Raw genomic sequence first — 27,944 nt, 5'->3', positions numbered from 1 at the left:
TCATGTGTGGTACTGTCTGCTGAGCCACTGTATCTAATCCTATCATGTGTGATACTGTCTGCTGGGCCACTGTATCTAATCCTATCATGTGTGATACTGTCTGCTGAGCTGTGTATCTAATCCTATCATGTGTGATACTGCCTTCTGAGCCACTGTATCTAATCCTATCATGTGTGATACTGTCTGCTCAGCCACTGTATCTAATCCTATCCATAGTTTATAGGGTCGTAGTGCTATAGATATGCTATGCTGTCTCCTATACACACACTTTTTTTTGGGGCGGACACATATGTATTGGGGCTATTTCCCGGACATTTTAAGCCCTGAGGGTATGTTCACACGGCAGCGTCTGTTACGGCTGAAATTACTGTGCTGTTTTCAGGAGAAAACAGCACCGTAATTTCAGCCGTAATGGCATGTGCAGGCGTCTTTTGCTGCGTCCACTACGGAAGTAATTGAAGCTGGTTTTCCATGGAGTCCATGGAAAACGGCTCCATTTACATCTGAAGAAGTGACAGGCAGTTTTTTACGCGCCGCCTTTCGACAGCGGCGCGTAAAAAAAAATGACCATCGGCACAGAACATCGTAAGACCCATTCAAATGAACGGGCAGATGTTTTCCGACGCTTTTGAGCCGCATTTTCGGATGTAATTCAATGCTAAAACGCCCAAATTACGTCCGTAAATAGTGTGTGTGTGAACCCAGCCTTAGTGACGCCCCGGCTGCTAGTGCTGCATTGTTGGGTCACTTAGGAGACCCAGCGATGCAGCTGAAAGCGGACCGTCGGCCATGAGAAGTTTGCGGGGTGGGGGGGGGGGGGCCCTGGCACATTATCTGCACAGGGGCCTTTTGCAGTCTGTGTCCGCCACTGGTGCATCAGGTATGACACTAGCTGATGGTGGAGTAATAGATTGCATTCTCAAATAAATATACAGCCCACAAAATGAGTCATGATATATAATTTAATAATAATGATACATAATAATAATAATTAACTTTCTTGTTTAGATATCTAGTTACTTACAAACACAAATCGGTGTGCTGACTGTTTGGTCGGCTTGATAACCTTCATCCATATTGTTATAAGCAAGCAACCTCACGTGGTACTTTCTTCTAGGAACTAAGGATTAAACAAATACAACATAAACAGAAAGAACTGGAGAACAATAAACACATCCATTTTATAAAAAAAAAGTATATAAATCAGTTATTTTACTGCTGTGGTAATTATATGAATAAAATACCCTATATCTGGTTATTTTATTGAGGGCTTGTTCACATGGCCCATCCCCCCCCCCCCCCCGTTTTTTAGTTAAATAATACAGAATGGCACACAAGGGCAAGGCAAGGTGCGTACACAGAGGCACATGGAAATGCCATTTTGCTCTTTGTATGCCACCGAGTGGTGCCTCAGTGATGCACAATAATCTCCCCTTTGATACAATGCTTCTAGGAGAGAATATCTCAGTAATAAGGTGTCGAAGCATACAAACAATGTGTGTAAAATTGGAGGCACTGGTGGGTACAGTATGGGAAGTATTCATGATCTGTGTAAAATAGATCTGAAATACGGTCATGTACGTGAGGCCCCAGACCAGAGTTTTCCAACCAGGGTTCCCTAAAACTCTGGGATAACTTGGCACCTGATCAGGGGTTCCCCCAGAACATTGCAGCAGGAAGACCTGTCACTTTTACAGTAGGCAAATTCATTTCAGTTTGCTAAAATATGCTTGGCAAAATATAAAAATATATCTCTATATATCCAGAATATAGAGCTAGACAAGAATTCCAGAATGCTTCACCCTCCCCAACACCAAGATAGGAATGGCAGGGGTTCCATAGAAGTAAAAACTATTTTCAGTTCCACCACTGTAAAGTTAGGTTTTCATATAAGATTACACTTGAATACTCATAAATTTGTGTTTTTTTATAGAAGATTATACATTACATTTCTCAGTACCACAATCATACTTAATCATGTCTTTGGCAAAATGATATATCATGAAGACAGACATTTCTTTGCTGAGGAACTCATTCTGTTGCTATAAGTCTGTGTGTACAAACGGAGTAGGATAAATCAATCATACAGCCTACTACATTCATATGTAGTGTTTTTAAACCACACTAAACCCTATTGAAGACCAAACTTAAAAAAAAAGGAGAAACATATTTTCTTAACCTTTGGATACCAATTATTCAACACTTATTAGTGTCTTATCTTTCCACATAACTGCATGACATACAACACACCCTGGCTATGTCCCTTTATCATTCCAACCTCCCCCATACACTTAATGCACTGGCGATCTCCGCAGTGAATCACTATACGCACAGTGCTTCAGCATTCTAGTATAATCACTTTGTGTACTTGGGGTCTATAAGGGCTTTTCCAAACCCAACAACTCCAATGATATTTCACAGTGATGCATTGAACATCCTGGTTGTTAATTCTCAGTATGTTATGTTCAAAATCTGATTGTTACAAATAATTATTCTGTTTCAAGGGACAATTGTCAAACAATCAGGACAATATGAGATAGTCTATTCATTTTTAATCAGAATTGCTACATCTATCGACAGCTTTAATAGGTTGCTAAAGACAAGCCATAGTTTCATCACTTATCAGATCTTTAACAGACTGAACTACAAGGCTAAAATTAACTTTCTGAAAATCCCGAAACAGAACTTAAAACGGCACAACTGGGTTCCCATTTCCTATGTCATTTTTCACAGCAGTGTACCTCGGGGCTCTCTGTAAAATCAATCCTTATTTATGAGTTCCAGTTGAGTGGCTCATCATTACCACAGGTTTAGTCATGGTATCTCTGAAATCTAGAGACATCCAGGGTCCTACTTATCTGAAGCCCCCTGCGCATATAGCATTGATAGAAAGCTGTAAACGGTTCACTGCTTGGTTTTCTGGACTTTTCTCTCAACAAGCAGATCACTTCAAATTGAGGATGACAGCTGAACGTAATTGAACAGAATACCAAATGCCACACTTTTCTTTTAAAGAGACCCCCCTGGGGTGAGTAACAGTCGATCGGTGCAAGATGGAAAATGACATATGATTAATATCAACACCAAAGTTCTTTAAAATGCCTCATCATCCTATGGAGTTTTAATTAGCTAAAGAACATCTTCGGAGCGCAGATTTACAAAATTCCAACAATAATAATAATGGAAATTGTGAGCAGATGTTGCATTACTACCCACTATATAACTAAAAAACAAAGGGTTTTTTTCCTCTATATTCTATACATTTCTCATTAACTAAACTCTTGTTTCTCTTTTAAGAAATTGGTTTTCAAATGATATTCCTAGGAAGGAAGACAAGAAAAGCAGCTCACACATTAAACCCCTGGATACATGCCTACCACCAGAGGTCACTGCATACACTATGTTAAAAAAGCCAAAACAGTCTACTGTTCAGTAATGATGTTCACGGTAAGACGAAGGGTATTCAATTGTCAATAATTAATAACGCGAAATACACAGTTACTTACAGTTTTGAAAGTGAATGAATATGAAATGCTTACTGTGTTGACAAAAATATTTCTTGGCATAAAGCCAAGGCTGCAAAGTTAATGGATCTGCTGTAATTCTTATATATAGGACCGGCAAAGGTTTTCGGCACGCAGAAAAGCAATTTCTAACTCTATGGATCACCGTTGCTTCAATAACGTGAGGGAATCAAGGATGTTCTATATCAATTGATAATTATATATGATACCTTATTGGACTAAATTCTCCATTCATAAAGCGATGTGCTTTCAAGCAGGCTGAAAATGTAAACACTTTACTTCAACCTTATAAAAATTCCCAATGCCTTGGGATAGATTCATAAATAATTATACATCTTATCCATAATGCATATCCGTTAGATTTTTTTTCTTTACATCTCTCTGTTTCTAGGAAATATAGCAGAACATTTGAGTAATCTGGTCTTACAGTGCATATAGCAGTAAGATTCTCTCATAATGACAATTATTTGCTAGATTGATATACAAAGTATAAATGGGCCGTTTATTAATCATCTTTCAAGAGAATGTGAACCAAGTTATGACTAAATAGCTCATATGAAGATTCAACATCTCTGCTATTATTTTGCTTAGTGGTCTTTGGTGCGTGTAGCCCAGGAGGTACACGCCACATTTGTAGTGGATACTTCTTGACCATATTTATTTGAGTACTGGGTACTTGGCTTAGAAATATTGTGAAACACTGGTCTAAAGGAACCTGGCATGTTATGGTTACAACTTTGGCTTGTGATATGTTGTTGAAGTTCATATGGTCCCACTGCAGCAAATCAAGTCCGAAAATGTCTCTACAGAGAATATCAACTCTAAAGCAGCACTATAAACATTGCAGTGGTGAAATGAGAAACTTCCTTTTCCTAAAGATTTACCTCACATTCCATAAAATGGGTCATTAAACACTAACCTAGAAAATATTTATACAATTTAAATAAATGTGCTGATCGATAATTTTTATTTAAATTGCTGAACGTTACAATGAAAAATTGAACAGAGGTGTTAAGGTTGAACGTATGGTGTGGTCAAATGTACATTTTTTACAAGCTCTTTTGTATTGTGCAGTTTTTGATGCCGTACCAACCCATTGTTCTCCAAGAGTCTGTCTGAAAAGCTCATTGGTCCCAATTTCTAGGGTGAGTGCACTGCCCTCAAGACCAACCTCTCAACACAATAAAGTCTACATCATCCTTCAGCCAAAGGGGCAGCAGTATGAGCCAGTGTGACATCTGGGTCAAGACCTTTGCCATAAAACCTGGGGTTGACCAAAGGCTGCTTGGAGCAATTGATGCGCCGAAGAACTTATATAGGGGGATGGGTGGGAAAACTGAAACACTGCTGACTCCAATTTAAAAACAATTTTTAAAAAAATCAACAGTTGTAGCAGGGTCGGGTCTGGAATATTATTATTATTTCCCTGCATTAATAATATTGGCAGCTTGATATTTAAAAAAAAAAAAAGTCTAGAATATTTTTTTTACTGTGGCATACAAAATATTTTCAGACATAAAGGGGAAAATGCAAAGAATAACTTTTTAAAAAAACAAAAACCTTAACGGTCTTGTTATTTAAAGGTAAATGAACACTTGTTTACTGTACAGGTAATCACTAGGAATCGCCATGCTTTCTCTGTCCACTGTAACCGTGGATTGCCCTTCAGGGCCCATTTAACACATATACTCTGTCTTATAAGCCAACTACTTTCCCAGTGTTCCATCAACTAACAACATGGAAGAGAAAAATGTGCAGTACCCAAGTATTTTAATAACCTTAGTGTTTGAGGCAAGGGAGAATTAGAACACCTCTGTAGCACACATTTAACATGTCCAGTGCCAGAAAAAAAATCTCATGCAGAATAGAACAATGTATCTATTCTTAGGTTTACACTTGCAATAAGGAAAGGTTGATCTACTGTATTGTTGAGGCCTGGGGCATTTTAAGGAATAAACACAAAGAAACGGGATGTGTTATTTTTCTGATTTAGTGACATAATCCAACTCCCAATACACCATCAATCCAACACCATAAAATTCTGAGAGGTCAAATGCAGGATAAAAATGTCTATTATTTGTAGACACATTTATATACTATGCTACTAAAGGATCCACCTATTGCTGATATAAACCCAACATAAGTCAATGTATGAATGCTATGGGAGCTGTAACTTTTGCGGCATATAAGAATACTGTTGTGTAACATATTACATCAGTAAATGTGCCAATATTTTATGGTGAGCTAAGAGATCACTATATATTTTTCAGCTTTTCAGACATTTGTTTAGCTTTAGGATATCTCTCAAACTACAAAATAATTTCTATTGCCAAAACCTTTCTTGTTTGTTAAAATAGACATCACCTCCAGCCAGGACGCGATGTCTATTCACACTCCCGACACTTCGGTAACATTTGTGTGGGACTTAATGACAGCAAGCGTGATCTCGCGAGATCACGCTGTAAGCTGTCATTTACAGCGTGATCTCGCGAGATCACGCTTGCTGCCAAAATCCAACACAAACATTAATGTGTGAGTAAGTGACAGCACATCATGATCTAGCAAGATCACTATGTGCTGAGTAAATGAATGGAGAGAAGTGTATGACGCGGATTGGTCAGCGTCATACACTTCTCTTCACAAAGCCCACTTGGCCAAAAGCTAAAAAACACCCAGTTGGGAATTAAGAAAGTTATTAGCATAAATTTAAAATAGGTCATAACTGTCAAAATTGATAGTCTTTCTAAATGAAAAACACTGCTGTAATCTACATTACAGCTCCAATCCCATTATGTAGAAGATAGGCCACTTATAATGTAGTGACAGAGCCTCTTTAAATTAATTTAACCCATTCCACATCAATAGCTTAAAAACGATACCTTAAAACCTACAGATGGTTACACCAGACACTATATTAGGCTTTCAAGAATAGCCATTGAAAAGCTGTGGTACCACATATGGATATAATCCTGCTAGCAAATAGATTTTATAGGGCAGGAACCTCCATAAGAATAGTATTTTATCAGCTATATAGTATTATATACAAATACCCAATATATCCCAGGCCCCGTAACCATGTTTAAAGTTAGAGCCTAGCTTTCTAGTAGATGTTTAACATAATATCTACTAGAGAACCTGTAACTTCCTTTTATTATAGAATACATTTCAGAAAAATGACTTGTGTCCTATACACTGGGACACCACTGGGCCTAAAGTAGCGTCCGGTGTTTAGCAATGTAGCATAATGTATACATTTTCTTTTTCAGTGTAGATATTGTGGAACGTATTGTGGGTAAAATTCAAGACTCATTATGTAAAGTCCCTTATTTCAAAAATCTCAAAACCAAACAACTGCTCATCCTATACAGGGATGATGGGGGTTATATACAGGGATGATGGGGGTTATATACAGGACTGATGGGGGTTATATACAGGACTGATGGGGGTTATATACAGGGCTGATGGGGGTTATATACAGGGCTGATGGGGGTTATATACAGGGCTGATGGGGGTTATATACAGGGCTGATGGGGGTTATATACAGTGACCCCCATCATCCCTGTATATACCAGCCCTATCACCCCTGCATATAACCCCATCATCCCTGTATATACCAGCCCTATCATCCCTGCATATAACCCCATCATCCCTGTATATACCAGTCAGTCATCATCCCTGTATATAACCTCCATTGTATATATACCATTGGGGAGGGCACTGTCCACTTGCCGTGGCACGTGGGTATTGAGGCTAAGCAAGATGTAAATCGGACAGGCATTGAGGATACTGTGGACCAATAAGATGCCTGAAATGCGAGTAAATATGCCAAAAGCGCAACGGAACCTGAAAATACGCGCCGAGCTACACAGTCCGGAGGAACAGCGGGATCTCCTCCACTCATCATTGGAACTGGGTTAGGAGAGTATGTATTTTATTATTTTTATTAGGCACTATTGGAGCATTATACTGCATGGGGGCATTAGAGTGTGTGGAGGCAGCTATAGGGACATTATACATTGTGGGGCAGCTATAGGGACATTATACTGTGTGGGGCAGCTATGGAGCATTATACCATGTGTGGGGCACTATAGGGGCATTATACTGTGTGGGGGGTACTATGAGGAATTATACCATGTGTAGGCACTATAGGGAAATCATACTGCATAGGGACAGCTATAGGGGCATTATACTGTGTGGGAGCAGCTATGGGGCATTATAATGCAGTGTCAGGGGGTATATTATATACAATAGTATACAGCAGACTCAGGGGGTCTATATTAATTAAATGGCGTGGCATGCAAATAGGGGGCGTGGAATGCAAAAAGAAGGGTGGTCTAAAAGTTTATAAATTAGAAAAATCAAGGTTACATGTTCAATTAATCGTGATTTTGATTTAGGTCATAATCACCCAGCCCTAGGTCACGATGTCCCATTTTTGGAATGAAGCCAGCCCAGCAATCAGCAATAAATTGATGGACATCCATGTAATACAAGGAGATATGGAGAGGGGTTGTCTTAGCAAGACAATAACGTCAACTGTCTTGTTGAAGTACAAGAGTGGCGTATAGTATACTGAAAGATCTACACATTTTGTTACAATTATTATTTGATGTGCCCTACCCTAAGCAAATGGCCCGCGGGCAGCCTTTGAAGTCTTGGTGTACAATACATGGTTGAATTTCATAATTTTCTATTTGTAAAACACCAATAAAGTCTCAATGTAATAAAATACAATGTAATAAGAGCACCATTTTATCATTGTGAAAATGACACAAACTTTAAATTGAACGTTTTTGATGTATAAAAACAGAGTGATGTGAAATTGATGCTTTCAGAGATGATTAAAGAACTGAACACAACTGCCAGTGACCAGATTTACTGGAAGTGATTCACTAACCATCGGTAGTTGCTATGTTACATTGTAATGAAGTATGCAATTACGCTCTCAGAAAAACGGACTTTACAGAAAGAGTACAGATTTTGCTCCTGAGCGGTCATTTTCTAAACTGCCACATACTTTACATGGATATTTAGTTGAAGGTGTCCAATAGAAAGTATACACATTTGTGCCATTTCGTGCAAAACTGCAAAAATTTTTTTTGTAAATAATGGATTACAGAAGTTAACATGTATTCAGCCCAGTAGGGACAGCAATTTTGTAGACTGGATGATTACGGATGATGCAGCCTATCATTCCATCAAAAGCTAGGCAGAGCAACTGAGGTTCAAGCCCTGGTGACGCTGGCTGGTGGAGGCCAACCAGTTGTCAATTTATTGGTCTAGTATATTAGCTAAATGCTCTGCAATCAGGTGGAGGCAGGAATAAAAGGTATGGCGGCAATTTTACTTTTTGGGTGACATGAAAGGTCCTCTATAAAGAATTTACATACCCATGTCTGTAATGTATAGAGAATTTGTGAATTCCATTGTTGAAAACATTGAATACTCAGTTTTCATTCCAATATATACAAAGCAGAAGATCTTTTGAGTTCCCCTATAATAGTTCCTGGGAGAGTTCAATATTATCTGATGGAGATGTTGAATGGTATTCTGGTCGAATAGTTGTTGGCATTGATTTTGTAACATTTTGAAGATGACTTTTATGTACTGGACTTATTATTTCAAAACAGGCAATTCTCAGGCCCCAAGGGTTATAAGCCAGAAAGGTAGAGCGGACATAGACCTGCAAGAGCTTTGAGCCAAACAATCCTGAACAAACTCGACTCCACCAAAAACATCCACTTTCATCACAGCCAATCACGCATGTTATTTTAATAAGTTAAGGAAGATAAGCGGTTGCCAGAAACCTAAGGAGAGGCGTATCTTAGCTTACAAAACAGGAATCGGACAGGTTTGTTTGATTCTTGATTCCCCTGACAGGAGATGTTAAAGACAGAGGCAGTCCCCTTAGACATTAGATTGCTGCTGGACAACATCAAAATCAGCAGGATCAAATAAGGGAATTCTAAAGTTTCAGTAAATTCATGTTATTTTTTTGTATAATGAAGAGTTATACAATTATCCCATATACTTTCTGTATTAATTCCTCACAATTTTCAAGATCTCTGCTTGTTGTTATTCAGTAGGAACATTCATGGTTTACTCCCAGTGGATAAAATTCTGTCCCTGGTCATGTGATGGGCACACAGGGATAGTTAGAAGACATAGCTTTAAATACACCTACTGTAACGGGTCGTGCACCTGTACAAATAACAATACCATTATGCTGCGTGTCATTATGATTGTGGCGATACCAAATTTATGTAGGTTTTTTTTGTGTTTTACTACTTTTGTACAATAAAGAATTTTTTTTGACATTTTTATTTTTCCGTCGACAGCTGTATGAGGGCTTATTTTTTTGTGGGACAACTTGGAGTGTTTATTGGTACTTTTTTTTTTTAAGAGTACATAGGACTTTTTGATTGCTTTTTATTTTGTTTCGAAGGTGGGACAAACAGAAAACAGCAATTCTGGCATTGTGTTTTAGATAATTTTTTATGGCGTTCAGTGTGCGGGTTAAAGAGGCTCTGTCACCAGATTATCAAACCCCTATCTCCTATTGAATGTGATCGGCGCTGCAATGTAGATAACAGCAACGTTTTTTATTTTTTTTAAAAACTATCATTTTTGCGCAAGTTATGAGCAATTTTATATTTATGCAAATGAGCTTTTCAATGGACAACTGGGCGTGTTTTCTCATTTTACCAACTGGGCGTGTATTGTGCTTTTACCAACTGGGCGTGTATTGTGCTTTTACCAACTGGGCGTGTATTGTGTTTTTACCAACTGGGCGTTGTGAATAGAAGTGTATGACGCTGACAAATCAGCATCATACACTTCTCATCGTTCCCACCCAGCTTCTTTCACTGCAGACACACAGTGTGACGTCACCCACAGGTCCTTCAACCTTGGAGTCGGACAAAGAAGATACATCGGCTCCAGGCGTCCAAAAGGTTAATATGCTTGTCTCTAGGGAGTTTGCTATGCTTACCTGCACATGGTGATGCTGCTGCAGATTCAACTCTACCCTCTGACGCCTGGTGCTGATGTGTCTTCTCTCTTCCGACGCCAAGGTTGAAGGACCTGTGGGTGACGTCACACTGTGTGTCTGTAGTGAAAGAAGCTGGGTGGGAACGATGAGAAGTGTATGATGCGGATTTGTCGGCGTCATACACTTCTATTCACAACGCCCAGTTGGTTAAAACACAATACACGCCCAGTTGGTTAAAACACAATACACGCCCAGTTGGTAAAACGAGAAAACACGCCCAGTTGTCCATTGAAAAGCTCATTTGCATAAATATAAAATTGCTCATAACATGGGCAAAAATGATAGTTTTTAAAAAAAACAAAAAAAAATAACTTTGCTGTTATCTACATTGCAGCGCCGATCACATTCAATAGGAGATAGGGATTTGATAATCTGGTGACAGAGCCTCTTTAAATAACTTGATAGTTTTATAGTTCTGGTTGTTACGGACCCAACAATAGTAATTATGTGTAGCTTTATCTTTATTTTTTTCATAATAAAATAGTTTAAGGGGAAATTTACCTTTTGTTAACTCTACTACGGGACTTCACTATGCAATCATTTTATTGCTTTTATAATACACTCAAAGGCCCAGTTCACACTGAGTTTTTTTATCTAGTTTTTTGACGCGGAAACCGTGCCGCAAAACTCCTCAAAAACCGCCCGAAAATGCCTCCCATTGATTTCAATGGGAGTTGGACGAGTTTTTTTACCGCGAGTAAAAAAACCGCGTCACGGTAAAAAGCGCCATGACCCATCTTGAGGCGGTTTCCGCCTCCAAAACGCCATTTCAATCAGTCAGAAAGAGGAAAAAAACGCCTCGACGACTGTTTTGACGAGTTTTTGTCAAACCACTGTGCAAAAACCGTCTGGAGCAGTTTTTGCAGGAGGAATTTTCCTCCTGCAAAAAACTCAGTGTGAACACAGCCTAACAGGCATTCTATTAGGCCCTGCCTCTGGCATACACACTTAGGAATACACTGTCGGTAGACTTGGGGGCCTCTAGCCCCATCTGCCATGGAAACCATCGGCACCCCGCGATCGCATCACTGTGATGCCAATGGGATGACAGTGGGAGCCCCTTGTCCTATAAAAACACTTGGATGCTGCGTATATAAAAATCTGCCCATGGTCATGTGATGAACATAGAGGTGCACGGTTCGCACCAATATGTGTATCAGAGCTGTGTCTTCTGATGATCCCAGCACCTGTGTGTCCATCACATGACCATGGACAGAATTGTATCCACTGGAAGTAAACAATTAATGTTCCTACTAAATGACAACAAGCAGAGATTGTGAAAACTAAGGCATGAATACAGAAAGTATATTAGAAAATAGTATAGCTTTTAATTATACATGAAAAAATAATAGTTTGCTGGAACCCGACAACCCGTTTAACGAGAAAACACTTTTAAACCTATATATTCCATGGAATAAATAGCGGATAGCCAAGAGCACTAAAAACATACATATATATATATATATATACATACATACACAGTATGTTGCAACAAAGTTCACATTGTAGCTTCTTCCATTCACCACTGCTGAAATAGTCATTCCTCACGTTTGTTCTTTCTTCCGAAATTTTAGTAAAACTAAAATTTTCAGGAAGAGGTTCAAATGACTGCAAGTCAGATCTCACAGTTATAGGTGCCTGGCGACGAGTGAATATTTATGATGATTCCCTGATTTACTGTGGTTTCTTGAAACAAGGTCTTTTTTTCTTGGGGGGCATGACATCAGGAAAACAAAATGCCACAGCAATTAGTTAATATTATAATACTACAGCAGCCCTAGCAAATTCTCATCATCATTATGTTAATCTCCAGTTTGTTCTCAATGGTTCCCATGTAACTCAAAGAATCGGGTCTTCTAAGACTCTTTTTCAGAATATGTTTTGCTTTCCAGGATCTCAATGGAGAGGCAGATGCTGCCATTACAGCAGCTTACACAGGTACAATCAGCAGCTGCCGCTGCATTTCTAATGAGCTGCCCTTCTTCTGGGTATGTGGGAGAGTAATTGATCTCTTATTTTTAAGTTTTGCCAACTGCCGTGTGAAGTGATTATCCTTTTTTGTGATTTAAAACACACCAATATTTTTGTGATTTAATAAAGAAGCATATGGACACAACCTCATTGAATGGAGCGAATGTCGTTCATTTGGCAAAGTGCCGAGTCAAGTGTGTGTATATAAATGTATTTCTTTTTTAACAGCTTAATAAGGGTAAGTATTTTACAGACAAAATGTTATGAAACGGAAGTGAAATTTCTCAGGACATTTGTGTAACACATATTCCACTGACCATGAACATTAATTATAAATATTGCATATATATTCTTTATATGGATTACATTGTAAAAGCAGATATATGTGTATTTTGATCAAGGTAAAAGAAATTGATGCAAATCATACATAAATCAACACAAATCCCCTTGTCCACATGCAGACAATGCACCCAAGTGATTGCAGTTCCAAACAAAGGCTATGTAAACCTTTGTAGGACATTTTTTTAAATTCTTATAAACCGGTCACTCAGTGTGTTTGGCGTAATCCATACGGATCACGGCCCGTAAAAAGCAAAATATAGGACATGTCCTATCTCTTGCAGTACACTTCTACGGCACGGACACCTATCCATAGCGATATGGAAAGGTGTCCGCGGCCAATAGAACCAAATGGGTCCGTAATTTCAAACCGTATTACGGTCCGCAATTATGGAGAATTTTTATGGTCGTGTGCATGGGGCCTCACTTTATAAATAGTATTTATTTAAAATTTGTTTTACTTTTTGAGATACAGCTGCTCTGTATTCTGTATACAGAGCAGCTGTATTGTTCGCTATTACTTCAATCAGTCAGTCCCGTGGACCTGACTGGTTCAGAGACACACGGGACATGCAGGATCCTACTGTAATCGATCACCTCTAAGTTATGAGATTACAGGTCAGAGACACGCAGGACCCACTTTTACTGAAGCAGTCTGTCCCGCGGACCCAACGGATATAGGTTTCAGCGCTAGATACAGCTGCTCTTTATACAAGATACAGAGAAGCAGTGTCTCAAAAAGTAAAACTATATATATATTTTTTTGATTATTCTTTTTATTTCAAACTATATTTTATTAAAGACTAATTATAAAGTTACGCTGACTGAATTGTTGATTTAAAAAAAATCAAAAAAAAATCATGCCCTGCAAAAGGTGTACATAGCCTTTAGAGGTTGTATGATCTTAGAATAACATGGCTGCTTTTTTCCAGAAATATTCCTATATTTGGGCTGCATCTGATATCGTAGTTCAGCCCCATTCAAGTGAATAGGGCTGAGGTGCAATACCACTCACAGTCCATGGACGGTGGTGCGGTTTCTAGAAGAAAGCCATGTTTTTCTAATGTCATACAACTTTAAGGGTTCTTTTACACGACCCGATACATGGCTCGTTTGCTCCTTTCAAAATGAGCTATGATTAGCCATGTATGGAAAGAGCAAGACTATGATCGCTCTTCCCCACACATTTCCATCATGTCGGCAGCACATCTCCCCATTTACACAGGGAGATCTGCTGCCGACAACAATATTTATTACTGCATAAACTGTATGATAAGCTGATGAATGAGCGCTCGTTTGACTGATTTGTGGCCCATACACACACATTATATATATATATATATATATATATTTATATATATATGGCACAGTCAGGAAGTGGTTCCCGCAAGCTGCAGTACAGTTACGTTACGGTGATGGTGCAGAAGATGAGCCCATGATGCACCATCACCGCCGTGTGTCAGCTGTATATTACAGCGGACACCCTGCTGTAACAGCGAGGACCAGAGCTAGCCTCCGATCCGGCCGATTAACCCCACAGATGCCATGATCAATAGCGACCGCAGCATTTAAGGGGTTTTTATCCGATCAGCACCCAATGGTAGGTATGGCAACCGGAGGCCTAACAACGGCCTGTGGCACCTCCTGATAGGCTTGCTGACACTGTCACACCGACAGCTCTAATACATTGCACTACGTAGGTAGTGCAATGTATTAGTACACCGATCAGTGTTGCAGACCGTCAAGTCCCCTAGTAAGACAAAAAAAGTTTAAAAAAATTTATAAAAAAATGTGGTAAAAAAACGCAAAATTTCCCACAAGTCTATTATTATTCGCTGGCCAATGCTAATCAATTCAGAAAAAAAACTTGCGGGGTCAAAAGTATATACTGTGCTGGTAAACTCAGGGGCTCTGCAAATGTGACCTGGCGCGCTGAAACCAATCCAGCAAAATCTGCGCTTCAAAAGGGGTAGTTCCGTAGTCTGAAGAAATTGCTTTACAAATGAATGAATTTGAGCTAAATCTACATCTTATTGGAAAAAATATTCTTTTCATTTTCATGGGCAAATTCCAATAAAATCTATGAAACAGTTGCAGGGTCAAAATGCCCACTGGATTCCTATATTAATTCCTTCGTGGGGGGGGGGGGGGGGGGAGATGTATTTTCCAAAAAGGTGTTTGGGGGGGGGGGGGGGGGTTTCCACTGTTTTGGCACTACAAGACCTCTCGAAACCTGACATGGTGCCTAAAATATATTCTAATAAAAGGAAGGTCCCCAAATCCACAAGGTGCTCCTTCATTTCTGAGGCCTGTATTGCAGTCAAGTAGCACACTGGGGCCACATATTGGATATGTCTAAAAACGTCAGAATCAGGGTAATAAATATTGAGTTGTGTTTCTCTGTTAACAGTTGCTGTGTTAGGCCTTGTTCAGACCGCGATAAAAAACAAAAAACAAACTACGTGTAAACGCATAAAAAAACGCTAGCGTTTTTTGCAAAGCGCCTTTTAATGTACAAGCATTTTGACACGTTTTTCACGCCAGGAATTGACCTGATGCTTTTTTTACATGACGTGTTTAACAGCGCGTGTAAAAAAAACAAACTGCGTCATAAGCACTGCAATGCGTTTTTTGGCACGTAAAATTTGCAAAAACGCGTCAAATAAACGCCGTGTGAACAAGACCTAGCAGAAGAAAAGGATTTAAATTGAATATCTAAAATAAAATAAAAAAAAATAGTGACATTTAAAAATGGCATCTTTGCCTTCATTCCTATGAAACGCCCAAAGTGTTAAAAAAAACAAAACACATTCTAAATGCGGTTTTGAATACTTTGAGGGGTGCAGTTTTTAAAATGAGGTGATTTATGGGGGTTTCTAATATATGGGCACTTCAATGCCACTTTAGAACTGATCTGGTCCCTAAAAATATAGGCTTTTGAAATTTTCTTGTAATGTCCTATGAAAAATAAAAGGATGTTTAAAAAACGATGCCAACATGAAGTAGACATACGGGAAATGTTAACTAGTAACTATTATGTGTAGTATAACTATTGTCCTACAAGCAGGATACATTTAATTTTAGAAAAATTCTAATTTTTCCACATTTTCTCTACATTTTGGTGATTTTCAAAAATAAACACTGAATGTTTTGATCAAATTTTGCCACCAACATAAAGCACAACGTGTCACGATTAAACAATCTCAGAATTGCTTGTATAAGTAAAAACAATACAAAGTTATAACCTCATAAATTGACACGTCAGATTGGAAAAATTAGGCTCTGTCAGAAAGGTCAAAACTGGCTGCAGTGGGAAGGGGTTAATACATTCCTAGAGAAAAAAGAAAAAAAAACTGAGGAACCAACATGCAGCATTAGACACACCTAATGTCTCCCATTTGTAAGACATTCTTGTTTTTCCCATGTCGCATAAATCTGCAACATACTGAGCAAAAAACTACACTTCGTAAATATGTTACAACATTCACTGCAGGTAAGGCAGTACAGAATTCTGACTGCAACATTTGCTGATGTACATGAATCATTTATTTTTATACTCAAATTAATACGACTCCCACAATGTCAAGACTCATATAGACTTGTCCTGATTTTTTCAGGTCCGCAATTGCGGCTCCCGCACCGATCCGTGTAAATCACGGTTGTGTGCATGGGGTCATAGAAAAGAATGGGTCCGCAGTTTATCCGCAAAAACGAAAATATATTGCGGCTGCAAAGATACGGTCGTGTGCATGAGGCCTATGAGTGTAGTTTTGCCTTATACTCCTACAAACGGTCCCAAAATCTCAAAACAAACATTGTAACAAACCGTGGTAAAATAATCCTCTAGCCCTCTGTGGTCTTAGGTGCACAAGTAGGCTTCCACGCCAAATATATATCTTTATGAAAGACCTAGTACTCCAAAATAATTTGAAAAAATTGTGTTGCCATTCTCTACAGTTGACTGAGGTCGCAAGGAGCACCTTTACATTGGCCAGCAGTAGTACCATGTGTCTGATGAAGGTCTGAATTAAGACCAAAATGTTACGTTATTGGATACTTATTTACCGTATGGAAAAGAAACACAATTTTTGCACATTATACTGGAGTGCTAGTCTTTCATAGAGATTTTGTAACAAATCATCTCGGCAGGCAGAAAAGCATGCTTTATTGTAGTTTGATCAAACCTAAAGCCTAAGCCTAAAATTAGGTATTTGTCCCATAAAAGTTCAGATTACCATTGGGCATCAGTCATAAAATACAACTCGGCAGATCAAATTTTCTTATGGAAGTCGACATGAGGGCTGAACGGAGGGGGGACTTGTGTTTATGTGTCCTTGACGTATATACCTTTTGGCTTTACTTATAGTTGTATAGATCAAAAACTGAATAAAAATGATTAAACACGAAAAATGAAAACTGATGGATTATCTTTCCTACAGTGTGGACCCAAAGAGATTAAGGCATGTAACAAAAATACATTGAGCCAAGGCTTAAAGTGGCTATCTCCAACAGTCCCATAAAAAAATGGAATGGAGCAGCAGCCGAGCATGCAAAGTACCGCTCCGTTCACATAGGGGACTCGGGATCCCTGTTCTCGGGATCCGTGGGGTTCTCAGCGGACGGACTCCCACTGGTCAGACTTTTATCACCGATAAATGATTAAAAATGTCAAAAAAAAACAAACCCATAGACACCTTTTCAAACTCCCCCAGAGATAGTAGATTTGAGTAAAGGTTGTTCATTGTGTAAAACCAATAACATGTTTAATAAGTCATGACCGCAAATAGCGCCATTGTGCATATTGCATAATTAAGATTGCATCAGCAGGAATGTGTCATATCAAGTATGTACACTTAGTCCTCATGCACACGACCGTAGCCATGTGCACGGCCGTGATTTCCGGGTTGGCTGGCCACGGAGTGACAGCCGCAAGCAAATCGCGGGCTGTGCACATGGCCGCGGCCATTATTTTCAATGAGCCCAGACCGCAGAACACGGCCGTAATAAGGCTTGCCCGTTCTTTCTGCGGTCCGGGCTCCGGGGCCATGCACGGACCGTGAAAACCACGGTCGTGTGCATGGCCCCATAGGAATGAATGGGGCCGCAATTCTCCCGTGGATTTTCAGGGGAATTGCGGCCGCAAAAGCACGTTCGTGTCCATGGGGCCTTAGTCCCAGCATTTCAAAACCTTCTGATCTTAAGCTTGTGTGACAATCTCTTGATGACCATTACGAAGGTCATAGATGCAATGAGATCATACAAGAAGACTACACTTTTTCCCAAGCACAGTAAATGTTTTCTGCTGTCCACTCTCCATGCTTTCATGTGGTAATAGTACTGTTTTTTCAAGTCGTCCCCTTTGACTTTTCAAGACCTTAGAAAGGCCCCACACATCTAAATGGCAGCTTCCATTCACAGAGAACAATTGATAAAGGCCTAAGGTCTGGCATGCACTATGATTAATGGACAATACGGATTTCATTTTCTTCAGGGGATTTTTGTTAAAAGTCTTTAGCAGAGATGTCTCAAGTTGCTATTCATTATTTTTCTTAGGTTTTTATGGTCCATTTTAAGTTTTATGTGTTTCCCCACTGTGAAATGAACTTAGATAAAAAGTGCTTTAAATGTTACTATATGATGTATATATTTTTATTTTTTAAATGTGAATAGCCTGACTATCATTCTTAACCCCCTAGGTGTGGTAAGTGATTTTATCCCACTCCAAATGCCACACTTTAAGCTACAAGGGGCTTCACTGGAAAGTACTTTTACTTGTATTGTAGGAAAGGTCACTGTAGATTGTTGACAGCACATCTACAAATAGCTTACAATTAAATGTAAGGCTTCGTTCACATCTGAATCGGGGTTCCATTCACGTGTTCGGTCAGATCTTTCCGTCAGGGAAACCAATGAACGGAAAGCAAACGTTTTTTGGCGGAATCAATAGTGTTGTCGACTGCGCTACTGTTTCCACCCAAAAAAACTGAAACCGTACGAAACGGAGACAAACGTAAACCATTTGTAACGGAAGCATTACCATTGCATTCAATGGTAATGCAAACGGAAAGCTATGATTTCCGTTCATGGGTTCCCCTGACGGAAAGGTCTGACGAAACCCATGAATGGAACCCCGACGCAGATGTGAACGAAGCCTTAGCCTTATTTTATATGTTTACAGCACACAGGAAAAATGTAGTCCTTTCACCAGCAGTTTATGCTGTGCATATATGTTGTGTATATATAGGAATGTGTTCTCCAAATATGTATATACTGAAGACATTTATACAGATACACCTCAGGCAATGATATGTCATACAAAGACAAACAAATACTAGTTTATCTAACATTTATTAGATAAAGTTAAGATCTAGGTTTAGACGCTATTGTAGTATTAAATTCTGCCTCCTATAACAAGAAAAAAAAAAAAAAAAGATTATGTTTGATTTGTTACTGCAAAAAAAAATACATAAATAGGAGGTTGGCAGCCATTTTTAATACTGGAACAGAAAATGTAACTGGATATGCTCTCTTTAAAGGGGTTCTTATCTTTTCAGGACATAGTTGCATGTAACTAAAAAGCTCAATGCAGTTCTGTGCAGAAGCCATATATTTAGTGCGAAAAAAAAAATCAGTTCTCGTCATGGGAATGCAGGAAAATCTCTCTAAAAATTATTTTATGCATTTTCACAACAAGATTCAATCTATTTTTGGCTCTAAATTTAGGGTTCCCTAACTGAACTGTATTACGAAGGTCTGAACAGAAAAATTATATTATTTATTGTAAAAGTTCCCCCCGGAAGATTGAAAGGACCACCTCTTACACACACTTTGTTTACAGCCTCATATTCATTTGCCCATGCAGAGAAGCAGCCTGCGACGATATGTACAAAAAATACATATATCTCGCCCAGACATCTGCTCTGCATGGATATGTGGCTATGCTGGGGATGAGGACATACAATAATAAAATAATTTAAGTATTTGCTATTTCTATATGAAGCATAACATAAAGACAAGCGTATGCTACACTGAAAGTGCAGGCACTCCTTTTGTGTGCTGAAGAAGCATTGGGCCTATAAGTTAATAAGTGACAATAACTTGGGAATCAATTCGGAAAGTTGGTGAAAGCCAAACTTGAAAATTTAAGTATGCGTGCTATTTAATATCCCCCATGTCACACTCACAGGGATCTAGCAAGCTTAGTTATGATGAGCTGTTCAGTGGGATTTCCAAACTGTAGAATTCCGTCTGCTGCTCTAATGCCTGGATTTGACATTTTTTTCCCTGACAAAATAGCAGCTCGTCAGTATGACTTTCAAGAGTGGGAAAATGGCAATAATACTAGTAATAATTCACACCTACATTTTACGAATTTGAGTGGGGTTAGCCTTAAAAGGCTATTCCCATCTTACCAGATGGATCCGATCACTGGAATCAATCACGGACATTTATGGTATATTCACAGGCTATGCCATAAATGTCTAATAGATGCGGGTCTAACCTCAGGGACCGGCAACAATCTACAACAGGGTCCCCAGACCCCCGTTCTACCTTCTGCCGCTGGGCTCCGGCCACTGTCTGATGAGATGGCCGGGTTTTCCAGAAATAGTTAAAGAGGCTCTGTCATCAGATTATAAGTGGCCTATCTTCTAAATAATCTGATCGGCGCTGTAATGTAGATAAGAACAGTGGTTTTTATTTTGAAAAACGATCTTTTTTGAGCAAGTTATGAACAATTTTAGATTTATGCTAATTAGTTTCTCAATAGACAACTGGGCGTGTTTTTACTTTTTACCAACTGGGCGTTGTACGGAGAAGTGTATGACGCTGACCAATCAGTGACTAATCAGTGACCAATCAGCGTAATACACTTCTCATTGTTCCAGCCTAGCTTCTTTCACTGCACAATCACACTGCTGTGGATCATGCTGGGCTGGAACAATGAGAAGTGTATGACGCTGATTGGTCACTGATTGGCCAGCATCATACACTCCTCCGTACAGCGCCCAGTTGGTAAAAAGTAAAAACACGCCCAGTTGTCTATTGAGAAACTAATTAGCATAAATCTAAAATTGCTCATAACTTGCTCAAAAAAGATCGTTTTTCAAAATAAAAACCACTTATCTACATTACAGCGCCGATCAGATTATGTAGGAGATTGGGCACTTATAATGTGGTGACAGAGCCTCTTTAAATGCGTTTTACTACGCTGTTTCCAGAACTCTTATAGAAGTGAATGAAAGTTACAGAATCAGCATAGCACAGTGAGCTATGCTGTTTCCAGGACTCTGAAGCTTCAGAAACAGCGTAACTCGCTGTGATATTCTCTTTCTGTAACTTCCATACACTTCTATGGGGAGCTTGGCTGTTTCTGGAAAACCCGGACACTTCAGTCAGTCAGTAGCCAGAGCCCAGCGACAGCAGGTGGGACGGGGCCCCATTCTAGAAAAACATGCCAGTCCCATAGGTGGTATCTGCATCTATCAGATTTTTATGGAATATCCCGTGGATATGCTATAATTGTCTGATGGAAATACCCCTTTGAGGCCCAAATACAGTGAATTTACTTTCAGTATTTAGGAGGCACAGTAAGAACAGCTGTAACAAAAACAGCTGTAACAAGACATGCTGTCTTAGGCTATGTTCACATTTGCATTTAAGTTTTTTTTTCGGAGCCTCCGTCACAATGGTGCTATTTACCACACCACACAGATCTATTTTACCACCCCATGATGGAAACCAATATAAGTCAATGTTGTCCGTCGAACGCTGGTGGTATCTGCCGAGCAACGGATTTGCGAAACCAGGATGTTAATTAGGATATGGCTAGCATGAAGCGAAATATGCTTACATTAAACTACAAACATGGCACCTGGAATAATGTAATTTATTATGTAACTTTGGATTAAACATAAAAGATATAATATAGATAAATAAATCACAGAACTTTTACTCAATGTGGCAATTAAGCAGACAAACAAGTGATATGGAGTCAATCTAATACCTTGGTAAAGAAGATAACCAAGATGAATTGCTATGCGAAGTTCACTTGAATATGTACAACAGGAGTAAACTAATTATGTTTTATTGAGGGATGAGGCACAGGTGAAGAAAGGATGTAGGAAGTGTGGGGGGGGGGGGGATAATGAATGTTTAATATTCCAGCCACTGCCAAGCAAGGAGCTCCATATTTTGCTGGCAAAATCATGACCTTGCATTTAATTCAAGTAAGCCTAGAGCTTTACTCAATTTTTTTTTATTAAGAGTGTTTGTCATGTTTTGTCACGTGTAACCCTGTGATCAATAGAAACATAGATATGTTGCCTGTGGAGATGCCTACTAAACCTGATTACGATCTAAGCCAGTAAATTATTGGAAAGCCAGCCAGCTGTAATATAAATAACACACACACACACTGTATATATATATATATATATATATATATATATATATAGAAACCGGCATAGAATATAGTAACGGCACCAGGACTTCAAGACAGATGAAAAACAGGGTGGATTTATTCAGCTCAAACACAGCAACGTTTCGGTTCAACAGGAACCTTTCTCAAGCCATGACTTTGGGATTCACTGCTGTGGACTGAAATGGAGGGCCCCCAGCAGAAGCAGTACGATATATTCAAAGCACATAGGTTGTTGTGCCCAACAGCACAGCACTGAGAGGTGAGTACCCAGTCACTACTTTGCCGATTTGGGCTGTAATCCACAAATGTCTAATTCAACTGTCAAGCATTGTACATTCCTCTACGCAGCAACACTAAGGCCTCGTGCACACTTACATCACCGTTTTCACGGCCGCTTTTGACGGGTCCGTGAACCCGTTTTAGCGGCCGTGTGATTTCCGTGTGCACTCTGTGTTTCCGTTTCCGTGCTCTGAGCATGGTACTGTCCAGGGTGCATAAAGAGTTAATGGGCTGCATTGATCGGCGGTAACTCTTTCAGCAACCTTGACAGTACCATGCTCGGCGCGCAGAAAATAAAATTTTAATGTTAAAATAAAAAAATAAGTTCATACTTACATTTCTCCTGTCCGGCCTCCAGCGATGATGTTCAATCCATGTCGCCGCTGCAGCCAATCACAGGCTGTAGTGGCGGTCACGCACATCAGAAGGCCGGCCTCCAGGGATGACGCTTCATCCCACGTGACCGCCTCTGCAGCTAATCACAGGCTGCCGCGTCACAAAAGAAGGTCGGACTGGAGGAAGAAGAGGGACTCGTCACCAAGACAACGACCGGGCACATATGAAATGATTTTTATTTTATTTTTAATCTGCAGCCTCTTTTCTCTATCAGTTATTGATAGAGACAAGTGGCTGCCGATTAGTGTAATATTTTTCTAATGTTTTTCTGCCCGCCCGACGGTTGCTAGGCACACACGGACGGCCCCATTGACTTGCATGGGCCTCACGGTCACAGATTCTCGGACCAAAGTAGGACATGCTCTACTTTGGATCGGAACGGAGCAACGGACCGTCAAAAAAACTGAAGTGTGCATGGCACCATTGAAATAAATGGGTTCAGGGTGCTATCAGTGACAAAAACGGATAGCACCCTGAAGGAAAAAAACTGAAGTGGGCATGGGGCCTAAAAGAAGTTCAGAATGAGCCCACCATTTACACTTTACAAAAGTGTACGATATCTTTTCCTTTTGATGAAGTGTACATGTATCATTATATCTGCTGAACTTCTGGGTCGTGTGCGTCAAAATTATTTAGTAGTAGCTTCTGAAGACAGATAGATGATGATAAATAATATCATGATAGATAGATATGAGATAGATAGATAGATAGATAGATAGATAGATAGGTCAGTCAATTTGATTTGGTGCATCAGTGGCCCTATCAACCATTCATTGACCTTTAAGTAGATCTCCAGGATGTACTGTCTTCTACTACATTACAACTGAGAAGTCGATGGCCTTATAGTTGCTTTAAAAAAAACCACAAAACAACAGTGTTTGAGAGCACGATTCAGTCATTCGTTTCTTCGGAGGCCACAAAATGTAGACATGTACCACCATGTCATGTGCATTATTTTTTAGTCTTATTTTTCCACTGAAGGGAAAAGGTGAAACCAAATATATCATGCGAACAGCTCTGTGATAAGACCTTACAGCAAATAACGTCTTGGGAGATCTTAGAGACATGACAAGTCAGCACAGTGCTATCTTCCCACAGGATCTACTTAATCAATCTAGGAGTTCTGTTTTCTTAGCAACACAGAATTTCACTCTTCTTAAAAGATCAGTAGGTCATAGAGAGCTGATAAAAAGCCCCATTATCAGTATGTCAGTTTACATCTGTGGTTTTCGGATACAAAGACACAAGCACAGCACATGGATTCCTTTCTGAATTGTTACTGTATCGGAGGACTCATTCAGATGAGCGCGATTCTTGTCCGTGTGCTGTGCGTTGAAATAACTCACAGCACATGGACCCATTGATTTCAATGGGGCTATTCACACATGCGAGTGTCCGTTGCATGAAACTCACCGCATGTCCTATATTGGTGGTGTTTTTACGCACTTAGTTGCCCATTGAAGTCAATGGGTGCGTGAGAACCACGGACAGCACATGAACGCACATCCGTGTGCTGTCCGTGTTTCACGCATCAATTAAAGTGCATGAAAAACATGCCACACGCAAAGCACACTGATGCAAAAACGCAACGCACACGGACAGATTTACGGATGATTTGTTTACTCGCCTAAATCTGTCACGCTCGTGTGAATGTAGCCTACAGCTGTCCATACACAATGCAATGATTCGGCATAGGGGACAAGTTATACAATTTTGATCTAGAAAGGTAAAAGGCTGCACACCCACAGCACTACTTTCACAATGTGAGTTCTGAGAATAAACAAACGTCTCCCCGACTATAGATGTTGGTGAAATATCTTACAATAGGCCTCATGTATTAAACTAGTGCTAGTGGCCTTGCTGACCATACTAATCAATCAGCATCCACATTCCATTTTTTTTCATCATTATTTTTTATGTTTAGGTTTATTGGTGGTCATGGCACACTGGAAGATATAGTTTGACATCATGGTGCAATTGAGAAAATAATACAGCATGCTCTAAACCCCAGCGAATTATCGACAGATAAACTGCAGTATGTGAATGTGAATTTCATAAATCTGCCCACTACACTAAAGAAAAACAGCCCTGTGTAAACCTGGCCTAACATTGACTTGCCATTCAGTGGTGAGATATTTTCATCTGATTGGCATATTTGAAGTGTTTACATTTTCCTTGACTGCTCAGATATTTGCCTTCTTTAAGAATGGTATAAGTTTCTTTTAGAGTACAAAGCATGGGAGGCCAGTAGGACAATGGATTTTTTAGTTAACAGGTAACTAAAAGGTTAATGGTTAAGCCGCATAGTGCCTCAGGGGGCTTAATCTATATTTGCATAATTGCAATCACTGGTAATAAATGACAACTTTGTGTAACTTGCTATAAATATGACAAGAAGACTTCTAGTTGTAGACAACTGACTCATGCATGGCTATAGTGACCTGACAATCAGTAACAAGGACATTTACATTTCACAGATTTGCTAAATATACAGACATCTTCCACAGCTCTAAAGTCAATGACATGAGACAGACAAAGGCCTTGAGGCTTTCATTTTTTCCTAAAGCAGAGATCTGCTATGATCATCGAGGAGTCACTGTTAAGTGACTTTTTCAGCTTTCCCCCTATAAATCATGGCCTTTGGGATGTGCTTGGTCTTTCCCTTTTCCTACAGTGAGTGTTGTTCATTCGATATAATATGAACACTCGTTCCAGATCATTGCATTGTGTAAACAGGCAACGATCAGCCGTTGTGCGAGGAAACGCTCGTTCATCGGCTGATCAAATGGTTTAGGCAGCAGAAAATATTATTGTTACCGGCAGCACATCTCCCTGTGTAAACAAGGAGATGTGTTGCGGACATAATGGTAACGCATGGGGACGAGCGATCACAGTAACGATCGCTCGTCCCCATACATTATGGATATAGCACCTTGTGAAAGGAGCAAACGAGCGCCGATCAGCGAGCGGTCTCGTTGATCGGCAGTCGTTGTTACGGATAAAATTGGTTGCTGTAAAAGGACCCTAAGTGTTGTCCGTGTATATGGAAGCCATATGCAACCAATACAGTCTATCTAAAAGACTCACTTACTTAGATATGTATAAGGAATACATGAGCTCAATAGGGGCATGTATCTTTCAAGAATTTTATCTTCAAATGCTCTACATGTTCTATGCCAGCATTCAACACTTTAAATGCATTCTGCCACAGGCTGAAATTCCCACTGAAGTGAATGAAAATTTCACAGCATATTAAATTACCACCCTCTGTGTTAGATGCAAATTAAACTTCAGCATAAATATCTATTAACCGCTATCTGGGAGGAAACCTTATTAATTAATGTCAATGGTTATTGATGTAAGCCTATCCATTTTTAACCCTGGGATTTTCAGAGCTCAGAAAATTATTTTTTAAAACTATTACATATGCAAAGTGACATATTCCGTATACTTGACATCTACGTAGGAAGAGAGAACGAGAAAGGGAGGGAGAGGGAGGGTTTAATAGGGAAAGAGAGTGACAGGTAGAGAAATATTACTAGAAAGGGAGAGAGAGATGGAGAGAGAAAGTGAGTGGGTAAAGGTTATTAAAGAGAGGAACAGATCGAGTGAGAGAGAAATCTTATTAGAGAGATATAGGAAGTGTCAAGGCCCTTTTACACGGGCTAATGATCGGGCGAACGACTGCTCATACAAATGATCATTCCCAATCATCTGCTTGTGTAAACTTTGCAGCGGACAGCCGACGAATGTGCAAACGCTCGTTCGTCGGCTGATCGGATCTTTTCTACGGCCATAAAAATAATTGTTTGTCGGCAGCACATCCACCCGTGTAAACAGGGGATGTGCTGCTAACAATATGGAAACTGAATGTTAATCGTATTGAAAAGAGGCTCTGTCACCACATTATAAGTGCCCTATCTTGTAAATAATGTGATCGGAACAATAATGTAGATTACCGCAGTGTTTTTTTATTTAGAAAAACTATATATTTTTACCAAGTTATGACCTATTTTAGCTTTATGCTAATGACTTAATAGACAACTGGGCGTGTTTTTACTTTTGACCAAGTGGGCGTTGTGGAGAGAAGTGTATGACGCTGACCAATCAGCGTCATACACTTCTCTCCATTCATTTACTCTGCACATAGTGATCTTGCGTTGTTCACTATGTGCAGCCACATACACCAGGACGGGATGTCTATTCACAATCCCGACACTTCGGTAACGTTTGTGTGGGACTTACAGCACAGCAAGCGTGATCTCGCTGTAAATGACAGCACGGCATGATCTCGATGTGCTGTGTGAGTAAGTCACACACAAACGTTACCGAAGTGTCGGGATTGTGAATAGACATCCAGTCCTGGCTGGAAGCGATGTCTATTTACTGTCAAGACACTTCAGTAACGGTAATGCGTGTGTATGTGACTGCACATAGTGAACAATGCAAGATCACTATGCGCTGATTACATGAATGGAGAGAAGTGTATGTCACTGATTGGTCAGCGTCATACACTTCTCTCCACAACGCCCACTTGGTCAAAAGTAAAAACACGCCCAGTTGTCTATTAAGAAAGTCATTAGCATAAATCTAAAATATATGTCATAACTTGGTGAAAATAGATCGTTTTTCTAAATAAAAAACACTGCTGTTACCTACATTACAGCGCCAATCACATTATGTACAAGATAGGGCACTTATAATGTGGTGACAGAGCCTCTTTAACAATCGTTCATCCGAATATAGCCACGATCATTTCTCCATGTAAATGGAGCAAACAAGTGCCTTTTGACGCACCATTATCGTCATTCGGCGAGGAAAACATGATTAGGTGGCTTTACATACTACGATAAAGCGTACGATTCTACACAAAATAGTGCCCTCCAATATATTGCCATGTGTGAAGTATTTACATGTAGCCATTATTCGATTTTGCGATCTAAACTTCATCCTGGTCACATGG

The 27,944-nt window shown here is 39.6% G+C and overlaps 1 protein-coding gene across 1 annotated transcript in view; it reads right to left on the bottom strand.

Moving 5' to 3' along the window:
• PRTG (protogenin) overlaps positions 1-27,944 on the bottom strand; it is a 109,897-nt gene that overhangs the window by 13,429 nt on the left and 68,524 nt on the right. The window contains exon 12 of the mRNA XM_075855211.1: positions 1,025-1,120. Coding sequence (XP_075711326.1) covers positions 1,025-1,120 — 96 coding nt within the window. The remainder of the gene's footprint in view (positions 1-1,024; positions 1,121-27,944) is intronic.

The sequence above is a fragment of the Rhinoderma darwinii genome, chromosome 3 (genome assembly GCF_050947455.1).
Source record: "Rhinoderma darwinii isolate aRhiDar2 chromosome 3, aRhiDar2.hap1, whole genome shotgun sequence".
Lineage (NCBI taxonomy): Eukaryota > Metazoa > Chordata > Amphibia > Anura > Rhinodermatidae > Rhinoderma > Rhinoderma darwinii.
Note: the sequence above shows the minus strand (reverse complement) of the source record. Positions and strands in the feature narration are given on the sequence as shown.